This window comes from Antrostomus carolinensis, unplaced genomic scaffold, assembly GCF_000700745.2.
Source record: "Antrostomus carolinensis isolate BGI_N321 unplaced genomic scaffold, ASM70074v2 scaffold38692, whole genome shotgun sequence".
Classification (NCBI taxonomy): Eukaryota; Metazoa; Chordata; class Aves; order Caprimulgiformes; family Caprimulgidae; genus Antrostomus; species Antrostomus carolinensis.
Genome location: NW_010302441.1, coordinates 814 through 18,225, shown reverse-complemented (window position 1 = coordinate 18,225; position 17,412 = coordinate 814). Strand labels below are relative to the sequence as shown.

The following is a 17,412-nucleotide window of genomic DNA, read 5'->3' as shown; positions in this document are numbered from 1 at the left end:
CCTTCTGGGCAGGCGCACATTGCCAGGTCACCTTGAGCTTCTCATCAACCAGCACCCCCAAGTCTTTCTCTGCAGGGCTGCTCTCCATCGATTCTCTGCCCAGCCTGTACGTGTGCTTGGGGTTGCCCTGACCCAGGTTCAGGACCTTGCATTTGGCCTTGTTGAACTTCATGAGGTTAGCACCGGCCCCACCTCTCAAGCCTGTCAAAGTCCCACTGGATGCCACCCTGTCCCTCCAGTGTGTCAACCGCACCACACATCTAAAAGAAGGGAATAATTACCAGTTGGCATTCCATGTTGTTTAAGAATAAATTTCTCTTTCCACTCATCTTTTGCTTTGAAAAGCTGCCCTATGCTAATTGATTCAAAGTTCTTGCAGGGTAGCTGTATTATTTTAGTTAGAAGTGAAGTCAGACCTACTCAACGGTCATTGTCAGGACTGAATCCTTTTTTATAGTTCTGAACTTTAATTGAAGTCTTCTGTGTTTGAAACCTCTGGACATGCGTATGAACAGCATGGCTTTGAGAAGCAGGATATTTACTTCCTTTAACCAAAGTATCACATGAAAAACCTCGTAAATAAGGACATGCTGGGCGCTTTGCCCAGGTAGGAGGCCTAACAGTGTGTAGCTCTATGCCAGGACAGATGTAAACGTCACAGCCATGTTCTAGTCATGTGCAAAAAATTACTCTGCATACTAATGCATATGGTTTATGCCCCTTCACTGTTGAAGAGAGGACAAAGTCCATTCTTTGTAGGCTCTGAGTAGACAATAGAGGTGAGTGACTTGCCTGTATGAGATAGCCCTCATATTTTAGACCCCTTTCCTTTGTCTTCACAGATCTGAGAATAGGAAGAGAAAACTTTCTAACACCTTCTCCCAGCAGAGAATGGAGCATAGATGTCCTGGGACTCTGTGGTGGTGTATCATACTGCTGGCTCAGGGATAAGAGCATTATCAAAATACCCATTTTGCTCTGGAATCAAACTGACATTACGACATATTGATATACAGACTGGGAATATCCTCTGTGGTCCTAAGAAATACAACATTCCAGTGGATGTCCTTCTGTGCTACTTTTACAGGTCTGCAAAGACCAGAAATCAAGATCAAGGAAAATGTGCTACTAAAAATGCTCTAAAACACTACTCTCCTTTCAAATCCAACTGGAAGAAATAAACTTGCCCTATTCTTTTAATAGTAAGGAACTTAAAGCCTGAGGAAAGTATTCACTGACTGCTAGATAAAGTGAATTCCTTAAAACATTTCTAAATTCTCACATATGGGATTAAAATTTTTAAAAGTAGAGGGTAAATTCTTATTTGAGCACATCAGAGGCATAGCAAGTCACACTGATCTCAGCCTGAAGTGAGTAAGTCTTTAACAGAAACAGAGGAACTAAGTAACATACAACTTTCTATCAATGTCAGTCTGTGATTCACTATCTCAGCGTAATTTTAATTTACTAAGAAGGAAAAAAGTTTATTCTTTATTTCAAAGGATAGAAGATAATTCTTCTATCAGCTATAGAACAGAAATTCTATGAAAAAAACCAGCAGCAATTAAGTAAAAAATTGTGCATGAATTTTATTAGAGTACTTTGTTTCCTGAGCAAGATTTACAACACAACATGCAGGTGCATTTAATAATTTACTTCACTATACATTCTGCACTTGTGACAGTTGTGCAACAAAAGTAGCAATTGAGAAAGTTTCCAGCTTTTAGTAATTTAATAATTTCAAAATATGACAGCATCCTCAATAAACAGAGCTTAACTGTTACTAGTGTCAATGTTAAGTTTCCTTTACCTATTAAGCTGAAGTGATTAATTTCAGCAGCAGGTTTAAAGCTCTTCAGACATAATAGAAACTGCTACATTAGAAGTTTCAGCAGTGTTCACTACATTTTTTTCACAATCTTAGACATGAGAGTAAAAACAATCAGGCTCTTTCCTAATGGATCAATTGATTAAAAACAGAGAAGGAAATAATTACGGTAGGAAGACAAACAGAATCTCAGCATATGTGATCTCATTTAGGTTCCTGCTCCAGCAGGGGGACTGGACTAGATGATCTTTTGAGGTCCCTTCCAATCCCCAACATTCTGTGATATGTAACTTATGTCAGCATAATTCTGACAAGTTCTTTTGATGAAGCACTGAGCTCATTGCAAGAGTCCTACATACATGTATAGCAAAAAAATGCCTCCACAAAATGTAATTTAATTACATTTAGTAAAATTAATACCTGCTTATTCAATCAGGTAACGCTGATGATGTTCATTCACACAAATGGTGTGCAGCTGTGGCTCATGTCTTTCAGAAGCTCTAAATAATTTAATTGTAAATCTTTGTCTTTCAGGAAATGTAAGGGAATTGTGAACATCTAAATAAAGGAGAGTATTCCTTTTAAAATCTGAGTACTGGGCATTTCCGATAAAGTTATGAATCTAACTTCTGTTCACTTTTATGCTTCACTGCATAAGACGCTAAAAGGCTATCTTGAAAACAGAAACGTGTTCACTGGGAGTGCTATAAGCAATTTACACAACAAAGCAACAGTGACTTCTCCAATCACAAGTGCAGCTCTTCCACAATGAATACTGATTTACGAGCTTATGCTAAAACATGACACAAATATATCCCCGTGTTTGTCTGAAAAGAGAAGAAATACAACATGCAGTACAGATGCACTGGTGATTTCAATGTAACACACACCAACCATGGGTCAAAACTCAAAAAATTGGTTCTGGGCTAACCTGACACCACACTGCTCTACATGCTACTGAGAAAGAAAGGTTGAGGCATACAAGTAGAAAATGTGTTTTTAATTTCTAGGAAAGCAAAGCTGGAGATGTTCTAAGATGAATGAGGAAGACTGGCAAGATTATTGACTAGAATTCATTTAGTAAATTGCTAATCACATTAGTTCATAGCTGTGCTCATCTCTGAATTAGGGTTACTAAATATATTAATGGTAATACAAAAAAAATAAAATTAATGTTTTGTTTTTTAGTTTGCCCATCACCTTGGTGCTTTTTGGGAAGGTCTAATACTTTAATCTGAACATCATTCTAACTGACAATGGAAAAGCCAGCACCAGTTTACACACAGAAAGACTGAAACTGCTGCTGAATGAGAAAAGTTTTCTGTTTTGTGTTCTGAAAGAGCTCAATTATGCTGGATCACTGAGTACTTCAGTGCAGGATGGCCCGGCAATCTGTGACAGAATATCCTGGTTGACAATTACATGCAGAAAGCTGCTTAAATAATGACCCAGTTCCCATGTGCTGTGCAGAGTGCTGCTATTTAAGCTGCTAATAGTCAACAGTTCGCACACAAGAATAGCACTTTGTAGCATACTAAAAATCTCAAACATCTTTAAATGCTCAAATGAAGGACCCAGTAGCATTAAAAAGGGAAATAAAAGAAGATATATTTCAGATTTGTACCACATATATAAGAACAAACACTTTTAAAAACTCTTTTAAACTCTTGGAAGGTGCCTATTGTGCAACCTCCATGATTAGAGAGGCCTGTTTTCTGTGGAAACACTAAAAATACTGACACAGCAGAACAGGGCAAAACACACACAGGCCTGAAGGAAGTCTCTGGGGAAAGAAAATTAAAATGTTTCCCTTTATTGTACACCAAAACATGTTCAAATTTATCTAGTAAGCCCATATGGCAAAGGAGCCTCTGGTAAAACAGACTTTTACTTTTTATCGGGTCAACGATTGTCACAAGTGTGGTGGTCACACTGACAAGATTTCTTTTCGTGCCATGCAAGACCACGGTATTACACACTAGCAGTGGAGAACTTCAAAACGTCATGAGCATATCACGTTCTTGTACACTAGTGTAGAACGGCCTCCCAAAGATAAAAGAATGTAGACCTGGTTTAATCTTCTCAGCCAAAGCCATTATTATGTTCAGATCGCCCTCTGCTGTTAAGTCAAGATCTATCTTTAAGCTACGAAGAGACTTGAAAGGTTTTTTCCCTTTTTGCCTGCAAGAAAATAAAAAAGAGTGTTGTAAAAAAGAACAGAGGAAGTTTCTTAAAGCCTGTTTTCTATTATCTGTTCACTTACGTGTCATCCTCTATGTATTTTATTAAAGTTAAGGCTTTTCTGTGAAGGACTAGCAGAAACTGTGCAAGAAAAGTACTCCTTAGAGACAAGCCAGGCTTCAGATGGAAGATCTGTCAAAAATTATACCAGAAAATTAAGTAGACATGGGAATTCAATAATCATTTTAAGAATGTGGAATATAAAGAAATACTGCATACATACATAACATATCCTTAATTATAGAAAAGCAGGCACATTAACAGCAGATTTGTAGATACACTTAACATTATTTCTTAGTTTTCTAGATGCCCAGATGGAATAAATTAAGCTGTTTTGGAATTATTTTTGAATAAAGTATTATTTTCCTTTTTAAAATGACCTGAAATTAATCCCAATCAGGTAGCTTTCTCAATCTGTAATTGTAGACATTGCTGTACAGAAACAAAAAAATATGCATTGTTTTTCACATGTAAGAAGAGTTTCAGTATTATACTAATAACACAAGTATTTTTCTCTCTAGTTACTCAGAAAAGAATCATAGCACTAGTATGAAAAAGAGCTACCAAGCCAATAAACTATCTATTCATGTTAAATTATCTGTTACTAGGGCTCGAAGTACTGAACTTTAGCTCTTGTTCTTTCTGAAAAAGCAACAATTACCTGATCCAGGAAAGCTTTTACTAATGTATCTCGATGCAGGATATCTTGAAAGACATTTCTATAGAAAAGAAAGCAAAAAACATGTGAGGTAATGCCATGATGGTACACTAACTGTTCAGCAGCTGCGCACAGCAATAGCATTACTGCTTTCAATCTGGCAGAAATTAAAAGTGAACTCAGAATTTTAGTCACTTATAATCCTGCTATTCTTAAAGCTAATAAATAATTTTAAAGCAAAACTTTCAGATGAAATGGACTAAGCCCAGGAGAGCCATAGGGCCCTGTTAAATACACGTACATCTGTTATACCCCTAATTAAAACAGGCAACATAATTAACAGAAGATGGCCAGAAGTATCACTGAAAATGAATTTCAGTAATATTTAATGCAACAAAACTACTGACAGAACTGGTAAACTCCTCCAAAACAAATACAGTTACCAGAGCTGAACGAGCTTCTTCAAAGCAAAAAAAACTCATGTACTTTACTAGAAAATACCCTTTGCACTATTTACTCTCTTCCCAAATCAAGTAACTTTAAAAGATGTGACAGAGAAGTACATACAAATCAGGTGTGAAACTTTCATCTGTGTGGATAATACGATCTTGAGACATTTCTTCATCTGAATTAGCTCTCCAGAATGCTGTCAGCTCGGATCTCATGTATCGTCGTTGGTTATAGATGTGTTCATGACAAGGGGGCATCTGTTTCACTGTATTGACATCTACATCTATATGTGTAGTAGGATATGGGGCATACATTACTTGACGGAAGGGCAACACAAAGCTTCCTGTTGCATCCTGTTTTAGTGAAAAACATTATTCTTCTAGTTACTTTTCTTAAAAAAACCAAAGCTATATTGCAACAAAAAAATATTAAAACATCATGCCTAAATTTTAAATCCCATTTGTTTAGATGTGTTTTGTTTGAGTGAACTGGTTGTTGTAGCCCAGTAAAAAGTCCTTCATACTGGATGATTCCCTTAATGTAACCGTGAAAACAGGTACCGAGGTAACCTGTGTATTACAGTATTCCATCATCTGGTTCGTGAGCCCATTAACATTACAGTATTATATTTATCTGTTAAGTTCAGACTGCTTGCTAGAGCAAGAAGCATTATTTTTCTTTTCATCTTTACCCATTGCTACAGACCTTTTAAAATACTGAGAAACCGTAGGACTGATGGACTGCTTATTTTTTGGGTTTGGTACAACACAAAGACTTAATGTCTTTTGAGATCCTAGCCCCAAGTAGGCAAGAGTATTATTATTGTGCCTCAAAGTACAGGAGCAATTCTGGACAATACTCAAGAAATAGATGTGTCAGAGAAAAGACTGTCTTCGAATACTAACATGCAAATAGGTACAGGGAAAGCTATAGTGCCAGAAAGGAATCAAGGGAAAATGACATATTTCTTTGAACATGAGTGTGGGTGCACATGTACACATGAGAAGCACATGCATACACATACATTGAAGAATTTTCTTAACTACAGTAGAAGAGAACTTTCCTAAGCACACTTACTTTGAGCAAGCCTTGAACAAAAAGTCCTGACTCGTATTTGAAAGAAGACTCATTTCTACAGAGTCTGGAACACTTCCGCTCTGACGGCGTAAGAAACAGACACAATGTTCTCACAATCTGCATTAAAAAGAACAGTGTTGAAAAACATGAAAATGTAAGGAATGAAGTGATCTTCAAATGCAATTTCTGACTAGAATGTATCAGACATTTCAAAAGATCAGCAAGAAATATCATCAAGCTTATTAAAAAAGCCAAAACTTTACCAAGGTCACAGAATAGTGACATGCTCAAATAAGCCATATTACTCCAACTTCTTGTCAAATGAAGAAAAAGTCCAACACTTGTTGGCAAAGTTTGGTTTTTAGCCACCTGTGTAGAACAAGTCACTTCTGCTTTCTGCTACCTCTTCCTATTACATAAACATGAGTTACTGTGATTACCTTCCTAGCTTTTTAAGCCTCTTTATTTCATTCATTCTATACTGAAACAGCAGCTATTGTCTTCAATCACACAGTCAATTTCCTAAATAAGTATCCATGCTTATTTCCTCAGTAATTTCCTCAAACTCTCCATTAAAAACAACAATGGTACTTCATTATCCATTTTCAAACTCCTTTGCTGCAACAGCTACACGTAATCATCTCCAAACACAAACATGTATTCCATTCTGCTAATCTTTCAGTCTTAACCAGTGGTGTCCTATCTGTGTCTGTAAGGTGTCTCTATCCTTGTACAATCTGTTTATGAAGTACCTAAACCAATGACAACATAGTTTTCTGACTAATGCTTTTTGCCACTTATGCAAGATGCAACATGTTTTTTTTTATTTTAAGAAAAACTAAAGTATGCCATAAAGAAAGCAATTACTTCAGAACAGTTGCACCACGACACAAAGCGCACAGTGCTGCTAAGAACCTCTGTAGAATTTATGAGATTTACCCTGGATTTATCTGGAGATGCACATTCTTCTAGACTCTTTTTTTCCTATGGTGTCTAACTTATAAATACATTATTTTACATACTCATAACCACTTAGACCTTAAAGCCTTTTAATTAATTATTTTACGAACTATAAACTTTAAGCTTGTTATAACCATTCCATTCCAGCCTTTAACATTTCCTCTATTATGCTAACTCAATCAGGTCCAAATCTTATATCCCTGAAACTATACATATTAACTGTGGTTAGCTGATTTCAGCTAAGAACTCAGAATTTTCTTTCCTCTGGTTCCACTGCTGCTCAGGATTATTTTTGATTTACTGCTCATTTGATCAGAGGTGCCTCACCAGTGCTGCCAGAACACACAAAACAATGCATTTGCCCCCCTACTCCAATTTTTATAAAGCATCACAAACTGCTTATTTCAGAACACAGGTTTACTAAAAGTGCTTTGAATTTTTTAAAAAGAAGACTTATATTTCACTTCACCAAGGAGCATTATGCACTATAAAATACCCAATATATAATATGCATAGTCTATAATTAATATATAATATAATCAGCAGGCCCACTTTTCTTAATTTTTTTTTCACATTGAAGCAATACACACAGATACATACATATATACCAAGAAGGGAATCAGCTTTGAGAATTAAAATGAGTTTTTCCTCAAAGGAAAGTGTCAGTCTTACAATATAAACCAGAGCTCAATAATTAGTACATCACTATTAAAAACATAATCAGACAGAAAAGCCCAATACACAAAAAGATTCCCTATGAGAAAATGAAGTTACCTGAATATACTCCTTTTCCACATGTCCCACTGTAGGACTTTTGTCAGGGTCTCAGGACATGAGACCATTGTTACTGTGTGGCCCAGAGGCCCCAGTGTAAACTGAAAACTTACAATGCTGCATAACTACACAGAACCTACCCTCACAGCTGTATCAGTACACTCATCAAGTGCAGCGGTGCCTAATACCCGAGGCCTCTAGGATTGCACAGTTTTATGAAACCCTTCTTTTCATTCCCAGTTGCAGGGATATTCTGAATCAAAGAGGTTTATTAAAGGATTCGGCTGTGAAGGTAGAGAGGTAACCGATTTAGTGAAATACATTTTCTCACAAAGAAAACAACTTTTTCTTCATGATTTGTCTCTGAATAGCCTAATTGAAAATTAACTTCAGTGTTTTTATTAGAAGGGATGGAGTGACATCCTAATTAAATGCAAGTCAAAGGGAAATCTGAACAAAACGCTGAGAGATTGCACTACGCTAAGAAGAAATATGCTTTAAGAAATATTTTAATGGAGAGTAAACACAAGTGTATCTCTTCCAGGAATTGCTTTCAATTTATCTGAAACTAGCATTTTGGTATAATCAAAAAGCTGTATAAAAAAAAAAACCAAAAACTTGGAGAATTCTAGTACGGAAAACATCCTAATTTGATTTTTCCTTCACATACTGAGTAAGCTTAAAATACGTATCAATAAACTCTCCATTTACACCAAAATATTAGAGAAAAAGCAGTTCAGGTGATAGTTTCATACTGGTTCAAATGAAATACTTCATAATTAGCTTACAACAGATTTAAGAATAGTAACAGCATGGGGAAAAAATGTCTACCACAAAAATGTAATTATTTTCTTGTTCTGAAATGACAGCTTCCAAGACTGACCTTTTTTCTTCCCAAAAAGACCATAATGATGTATATACTCTTCCCCATTAAGAGGTACAGCTAATGCTGCTTATTGTTTCCAGACCTGAAAGCTCCTAAACATCATCTCTACTGATGTGCTCCTGCAAGCATGACACGGAGAGTGTTTGCTGTTATGGGACTCAGTTTTAGGGGTTTATATTTGTACTTTGCCTCTTTCTAGTTCTTCTGGAAAGCTGAGTCAAACCTAATTTAAGATCTACCAGTTAAACTGTAAACTTATTTACCAGTTAAGTTCTAAACAGACTGAAGACAAAGTCAACACAAACACAGCTACGAAGGAAAAAATGCTGGAACTGCTGGAATGGTTTAAGGTCCCAGTAAGCCTGCCTGTTTCAACATGTGTGTGTGACTATAGATTCTACAGCTTTGAGGTTCCATGAAATACAAGCAGTTCATTATGCAGAAGCACATTCATTCCCAGTGCAAGAGAAATAATGCAGAAATTAGTTTCTTAAGAATATACAGACAATATCCATTGACATAGCTGAACTGAGCAAGCCAGTTCAGACCTCTTCAATTTGTACATTTTAGCTAACAAACCTCATTTTAAATGCTCAGACTTGTTTACTACTCATTTATATAGAGTGTCAAGTAAATTAAATACATTGGTTTTCTTACAGCTGACAGAATACAACTGATAAGGCAATTTTAGGAAGAATTATCAATTGCTAGACCAATCAGCTGAAGTCAGATAACCAGACAACAGTATTTCTTCCTTCTTCAACCTCAAGTAGGTTTATAGATAAACCTTGTTCCAAATAACAGGCTAACACTCCTAATAATCAGTATTTAAGTTTGGTTTATTAGAAAGTGCATTACCTTATTAACTTTTTCTGCGCTGCTTCCTACAACTACAGAACAACCACAGGTCTGCAGGTGTGAACTAATTGCACTGTAAATAAAAACAAACATAGGTTAATACATTTAATCAGACTTTTCAAATAAAACAATTATAATTCTCACAAGATGAATGAAGTGTTTATAGTACAAATACAGGCCCATACCCATAGGACTCAGAGAGCTGTGTGGGTTGTTGCTGAAATCCAAGTTCAACAGTATTTACATTTTCATTTTGATGACTAGAAAGACTGTCACTCAGAACCTCCAAACAGAACAGTTAAGGAGCAAACAAAAACTCTCTACTGCTACCACGTAACTGTATTACAGAATCTGTATAAAGTAATTAATCTAAGGTGACAGAAGACATATTAATAATGAAGGATTTGAAAGCATCTTGAAAGAAGATCTATCCCACAGTTGTCTTCATTTTCTAAACTGTGGATCAGAACCCAGTTTTGGGAGCCTTCGCAGGTCAACTGTTCCACTCTTAGTAGCGACATGGGCAAGAGCACGTCACAAGCTTGAGTCTCTCAGAATACACAAAGACATGCTGGAAACTGCGTGATCTTGTCTCGTGAGCTGCCAGCAGCACATATCTGATTTAGTTTATCTGAAGTTTGGAGGGTGCAGTAAATATACCTGGACTAACCCTGACAACTCTCAACTTGTCCTTAAGAAACTTCTGTTGAGGTTTCTTATCCTCATCCTCCCTTTCCCCCTGCACTTTCTCAAACCAACACCTGGCCCATAGCTTTAAAAAGTCTAGATACCCTAGAAGGTCCAGATACTATTGAAAAATTTTCTCCGCTACGTGTAAATATACAAAAGTACATTTATGCTATCTTACTGAAGGATGCATTGTATGTGATTAATCAGTTCTAATAAGCACCTCTAACGGATAAGGACTATAACAGCTACACTCAGACTCTGAAAGTCTGGTGGACTTTATAGTGCACCTGCTACTATTTATCTTATCAAGTATATTCTAAGAGTTAAATTTAAGGCCATCTGAATACTTACGAATTCTTGCTTGGGGGCAGAAATAGATGTTCAGTTACATTTAGAAGTTACTAAGAAAGTATTACTGCTTATTTTAGAGGTTGATACTGTTGATATGGCAGTTTATTTAGTTTAATCAAATTTTTATTTCGAGTATAAATCCATAAAAAAACTGTATTTAAGACTTGAAATCTGAAACTAAATGAGCTGATATGCTTTGTAGATCAGCTAAAAAGCAGATTTTTGGAGCCTTCACATGAATGGCTAAGTTCTTAATTTCTTTTCAGGACAAAATTTCCAGGGAAAAGAAGTAGCAAGAAGAAATAACTGGCACCCTACATTATACTACCTGCCAAATAAATCTCCATTTGGTATAAGAATAGCTTATCATTGTAGGATCAATGGCTCTAGTTGTTTACAATAATCCATTCCATGGTATTCACTTAATTATTCTGCAAATTTTCTATGGAACTAAATAGTACATTATTGTGAAGAATTAGTTAATTTAACAAATGAATTTCTGTAGTACTGAAAGCATATGTGATGCTTATAAATAGATGGCACTAAGCACTACGTAAATAAATGCAGTTACACTGTAAGATGTTCTGAAAGGTAACAGTACATCAGTTAAAATCTATGAAATATGCTTTCCCACAGGAAGAGAACAAGTTGCTCTCGAGTGCAACTACTTCCACTTATACATTAAAAACAGGAGAAAAAAAAGAGAAATACACAATTTGATAATAAGCGTTCTATATGCCATACCATTAATGACTCTTACTCATAGTTTATGCAGTAAACACAACCCAGGTTTTTTAGTATTTCATAAAAATGTAAGACTTTTGACTTATATCCCCATAAAATTAAATGTAAGTATCAAAGAAAAAATATATTTGATAGGAATCCTATTATCAAGCACGTGATGCTGTGACAACACAGTCTATAGAGATGCAGCTAACAGCCCAGAGCCATTCTTCTAAAAATTCAGCAACTTCTACAGCATATTAGAGACAAAAATCTCAAAAAGACAAATACATCATCCTCTCCGCTCCTACAAAGAAAACATGTTCACATGCACATACAGACAGACATATATATATGCACACACAAGTGTAAGCCATTTTACTGCAGCATAAATCAAAACTGAAATTCATACTTGAGCAGAAAGCCTTCATGGCAACTATCTCCAATGTCATCATCATTTAGCACTGTGTCACTTATCTGAAATGCAAGTAAATACAAACAAAGGTTAGACAAGGATCTGCAACACCTTCCAATTACTTTATTTTTTGCTTTTGGTGATAGGTGGGAACTGTTTTGGAAATATTTAAGCTAAGTTGCAAGACTGCCCAAATAAAGCACACAACCTTAAGAAGACCTCTGACTTCTGCCAAAGCGTTTTGAACACGAGCAAGTCACTCAATTATTAAATGTTCTTCACCAGTCAAAAGTCAGATTCCTCCTAGCGTTCTTTTCCTATAACCTTGTCCAGAATAAATTAGTTCACCTGAGATCACTTCTACTTCTTTCGTGAGAACATTAAACCACACTGAAACAGGTATCAACATTAAAACCATTCATCATCAAAGGGTGTTTCCACACCACTCATAAACGGTATCCCACCTGGTCAATTTCGTCAAGTGCTGACCATAAAAATCACTGCTAGTACTCTTATATTCACCGACCTAAAACAGTTTTGTTAAACCACGCCCTACAGGATTTGGGAGAACTTGATGTGAAACAACTGAAGTGTAAAGTAACTTATTACAACTGTGGGGTTTTGTCTGCCAAACAGAGTACCAAACCAGAGTGCCAAAGCCACTTTTTTATTCAGACTGAAAAGAACACAAGGACTTACATCTATTTCTTCCGGAACACTGTGTGATTTCATGGAGGAAAGGAGTTCCATTACAGGAATGACTTCTCCTGTCAGCATTGGAATAATGCTCTGTCCCTGTGCAATAAATAAAATGCTTGAAGTAAAAGCACATTCTGCAGTCTGAGAAGTTACCATGAACATGAACTTGCAATATCACATGCAAAACATCTTTAACTTCCTATTGTTTGGAAGTGTGGTATGAGCAGAAATTGATTCCTAGACTTCTTGAGCTTTGCTCATCAATAATTATGAACTGGAAACATACATTTTGTTTCTCAATATCATGTCTAAAATTTCCAGGGTCCTATGCTAATTTTCACAATCAACTTGACTGGCCTAGATAAGGAGTATTTGGAGTGAGATAGTTTGATCACACCATATACATGCAATTACTGTTAAGCATTTTAGATCCAAGTCTGATGTTTTAACAATGGCAGGAAAGCAAAATAAGGCATATTAGTTATAAACATATAAAATTATTTATCTGATTATCTATCACAAGAAGCCGAAGCCACAATTTCACATTTACAGTTTCAGAAATGAATTTTTTTTCAGTCTTATCCATTAGATCTCCAACCACATTCCAACACGACAGACTCCATACATCTCTGTTAACTTGAAAAGGTAATGATCTAGTGAAAAACCATCCTTGATAGGAGGTGAGCGTGTATCTATGGAAGCTACTATATTTACAGAGCTTCAAGTTCAAGTAAATCACTTTCCTTTTCTGAAAGGTAATATTCTTCATAGATTCCACTTTACCCATAAGTGATGAAATATATTTTCCTTCAACTTGTTTGCAGCTTCTATCATCCTATCTTCAGAAACTTTGCCTCCTGTGCATGGCAGGTCATCAGCCAGTCCAAAGTATCTTCCTGGATCCCAAAAGTAAGAAGCACCACCAACTTCTACAGTCACCAGATGCAGTCAATCAGTTTTGTGATGGTGTGCCATACGCATCAACCAGCTGACCCTTACCTGATCCTCCATTCTCTCCGTGCCTTCCAAGACAATCTTCTGGAAATGTTCTTGCCTCTCCTGAGCAAGAGAAGCAGTTAAATATAAACGCTCTGGTATTTGTTTATATATGTATGCACACAACAGTCAAATGGTACAGTTTCTTCCCTGTGGAGTCATGCTTCTCAGATTCAGTTTCGATGTTCAAGTCTTTTCTTTTACAGAGTTGACATTAGCAGGAAATGACGTTACTTTAAACAGATCAGTGCTCCCTGCTCTGCCCCCCACCAAACCTCTCACAAGCTTGGGCAGGAGTAGCAGGAAAGGGAGGGTGTGATGACAATGACAAAACATTAATTTTCTTCATCATAGATCAAGAAAATGCCAAATGATCATATTATAGTGCAGAATTCCATTTTATGTATGGATTTTTATTTTCAAATGGATAAGGTACAGACTGATGGCTCCTGAAGCAGCAAGAAAAAAATGAGACCTCCAGAATGAGAAAAATTATTTGCTTGGGGGGGCAGAAAAAAAAAAACAGGAATTTTTTTTTCCCTACTTCTTGAAACACTGACAACCCTTGAAAACTGTTTTATAACCAAGTACAGGAGACATGAAACCTCAAAATACACAACATACAACGTACAAGAGACTGGACAAAGTTCTCAAAACAGACTCATCGGCAGCTCACTAGCTAACCGCATTCAAAACGAAACTTACAATGGAATAAAGTTATTATTCACAAGGAGAATTTGTCATTAATCACTGGAACAATCAATACAATATGCAAAAAATGGAAGATGTGGCAAGAACTAATGCTGTATTTTGCTAGATGCTGATGGGCTGTTGCATTTTTATTGCTTACTCATTAGTTTCCCGTGACTGAACTACTCAAAGTTGATCAACTTCAAGTGGGAAGAGTTTACATAACTTCTTTTGAGCAGATGAATAGGGAACAAGCTACAGTAACTTAGCCTAAAACAGTAATAGAACTTGTCTAACCATCTAAAAGAAGTATCTGTGAAAAACAATACTGGAATGAGGCAGATTCCTTTGGGGCACTTCCATCCTTAAGTCCAGTATCAGTGAAGTAAAACATCCTTCACAATGAAGATCCTTTGCTTTAAAAGAAGTCAGTCTTCATGAAGATAAGGCCGAACAAATGGTGCAAGACACTTCTTTTTAGATATATAACTGCTCAAAATTATTGGACAAACATCTGGAACAAAAACTGAAGTAGTAAAAGGTTTCCAATCCCATATAGATGACTTGCTTGGAGTTGCTTGTCTTTGCCAGTCTGAACACTGTTCCACGTTTCTCCTAGTGTTGAGTTCAAAAGGTTTCTTCTCTTCTGAAGTCTAGCTGGAACTGCTGTCCGGCTCTGTACAGAACTCATGAAAGCTGATAACCATAACCATTAGAAATTACAGAACAGACACATAGTTCCTTTCAGATATAACTTCAACATTTTTTGTTCTGTTGTAGCCTAGTTGCTGAACTGCCTCAAATTGCAAACTGCAAGATAAGCCAGAGTATTACCATTCTATGACTCATGCCTTATTTTAATCTACATTTTCAAAGCAGTTTTCTCTCTTCTAGACAAGGCTGCAGAACTGCAGATACATGCAAGGATCTTTGATCTTCCTCCAAATGGGGAAAAAAAAAAAAAAAGGAAGAGAGAGACAATAAATGTCTATTTCAGAATGTATCACTGCCTCAGCTAACTCGGTTGACCTATTTGCTTCAAGAACATCCGAAAAACAACAAAGAACTTACTGACTAATTTCTGAGGAAACTAGTAGAAAACATTTCTTCGTCATTCTCAATGCTACTTGAAGGCTATTTCTCTTGTGGAAACATACCGATATGGATCAATGTCCAAAAAGAGAAAAGACACACCACAGTTAAGAATGATGGACAATTCTTATTTGACCACTCACATTAAAAGTCAGTACAGAGGATGCAAAATGACAGAGAAGCAATGTAATCTAGGACATGAGATAGCGTTCACTTACATCAAAAGCACTAACGTCCAGCAGGCTTTTAGAACAAGATTAGGAATGAAGTATTTGTTTCTGTTATATTGAAAATGAACTCTATGTGCTATCCTCCCTGTGGAAAATAAACCCCAGAAGCATCAAGAACCAATCTGATGGAAGACACTGACAGCCATCATCAGCCAATAGAGCAAAAATCAACGGAGTTTGTTCGTGTGGCAAAAAGGAAACAACACCACAAAAATTAACATCGGCTTATTATTCCTGGAATCTTAATTAGTTCAGATAAGAGCACAGAAAAAGGAAGTTTAAAATATGTTGACGAGATGTCTAGAAACAGAAGAGGAACAAAAACTTTATCAGACAAACATGCATCAGCATACACATTACAGCTGACATGCAATCTACTGCTCTAAGACAAATTGTACTCCATGAAGACGACAGAGATTTTAATTTTTATTATTAGAAGGTTATTTATTTTAAACAAAAATACATAACAGTTTTCACTTCATAAGGAAACATCCATTAATGTACCCAAAGGCAAGAGCTGCAATTCTTCAGAAAAATTTAGCATGGTTTTTTTAATTTCAAAAGTAGAAATATTTGGACTAAAGTAGATGTTTTTTCATGATTCTCCCATTAGTTTTACGCAGTTTAACACCTGCCAGACTGTTTGTTGATACCCCTTTTTTTGAAAAATAAAACCGCAACTACAATGACAACATTAAATGCATCAGATCCCTTTTCTGGACCTCAGTAGTGAAAACAATTATTTGAAACACAGTACATTTACAATATTACCTAGTTTGAACACACTATTTAACACAGTTAAAAGCAGCAATTTATATCAAATTCTGAGAGATTAAAAACTGTACAGAGTATCTATTTTACCCAGATATCCTAGCATAAGTTATATTATCAGGATAAATCATGTGTCTAAAAATCCCAGCCTTGAATCTGCTGACGTATTAGTAACTTCTAACCTTCAAAATGGTATACTTGTAGAGAGGTCAGCTTCCTCCGACTTTTTGTGCCTGGACTGCTACATAACAGGGGTCACAGAATCTTAATTCTTGCTTTTGCTCAAGTAAACTTGGGCAACTGTTTTTAGTAATGAACAACAAACGTACCTTATGCATCCATATTCTTCCTTTCCTTATAATATGTGTTAACCTATCCACGCACACTCTGTGAAGCGGCAGGTAGAAGCCAAGTTCACTTTGCGGTAGTATAATTGATAGTCCATACGTGCTTCTGTCTCCGTTCCAGTTTCCATCAAAGATCAATGACACAATGATTACTCTTTTTTCTGCCAAGACGAAGAACTTCACATCTATTGCACCGCTTTCTGCGTTCCGAAGTATTTCTCCATTCAGCGTGTGGTTAGCAAGAAAAGTTATTTCACCGTCACTGAGAAGCACCTGTTCTGTCTTCGGGGCCCAGATATGCCGCACTCGGGGGCCAAGAATATTGTCCCAGTAGGCAAAAGTGGCAGCTAATAAAGGTGACTCACCATTCAAAGAGATCTCTGTTTTAGCAACTGCAGGAGATGGTGGTGGACAAAGAGCTGACATGCCTGCTTCCTCTCTCGTGTTTACTGGAAATGCTTACATCACCTAAAAACCAGTTTTCATAGAAAAAAAAAAAACCACCAAAATTAGAGCAGCACTCCTTATTATCTCATCTTCTTTTGTTTCCACTAAGGCTTACAAGAGATTTAATTGTAGACTTCATTCAAGAAGGAAGTGTATATGCATGCCTTCCACATAATGAAATGGTATGCTTTACAAATGTTAGTCAGACCTCAAATACCCTTTACTCACT

General features: G+C 36.4%; 1 protein-coding gene across 1 annotated transcript; it reads right to left on the bottom strand.

Moving 5' to 3' along the window:
- Nucleotides 1-3,822: 3,822 nt before the first annotated feature.
- On the bottom strand, nt 3,823-17,204 carry C9orf72 (C9orf72-SMCR8 complex subunit). The gene is made up of 10 exons (XM_010163790.1): nt 16,719-17,204; nt 13,610-13,669; nt 12,611-12,706; nt 11,909-11,973; nt 9,733-9,805; nt 6,255-6,371; nt 5,295-5,530; nt 4,731-4,788; nt 4,092-4,201; nt 3,823-4,009 (listed from the first exon to the last, which is right to left on the bottom strand). The coding sequence occupies exons 1-10, from the start codon at nt 17,160-17,162 to the stop codon at nt 3,823-3,825; spliced, it is 1,446 nt and encodes a 481-aa protein (XP_010162092.1). The 5' UTR covers nt 17,163-17,204.
- Between the last annotated feature and the right edge of the window lie 208 nt (nt 17,205-17,412).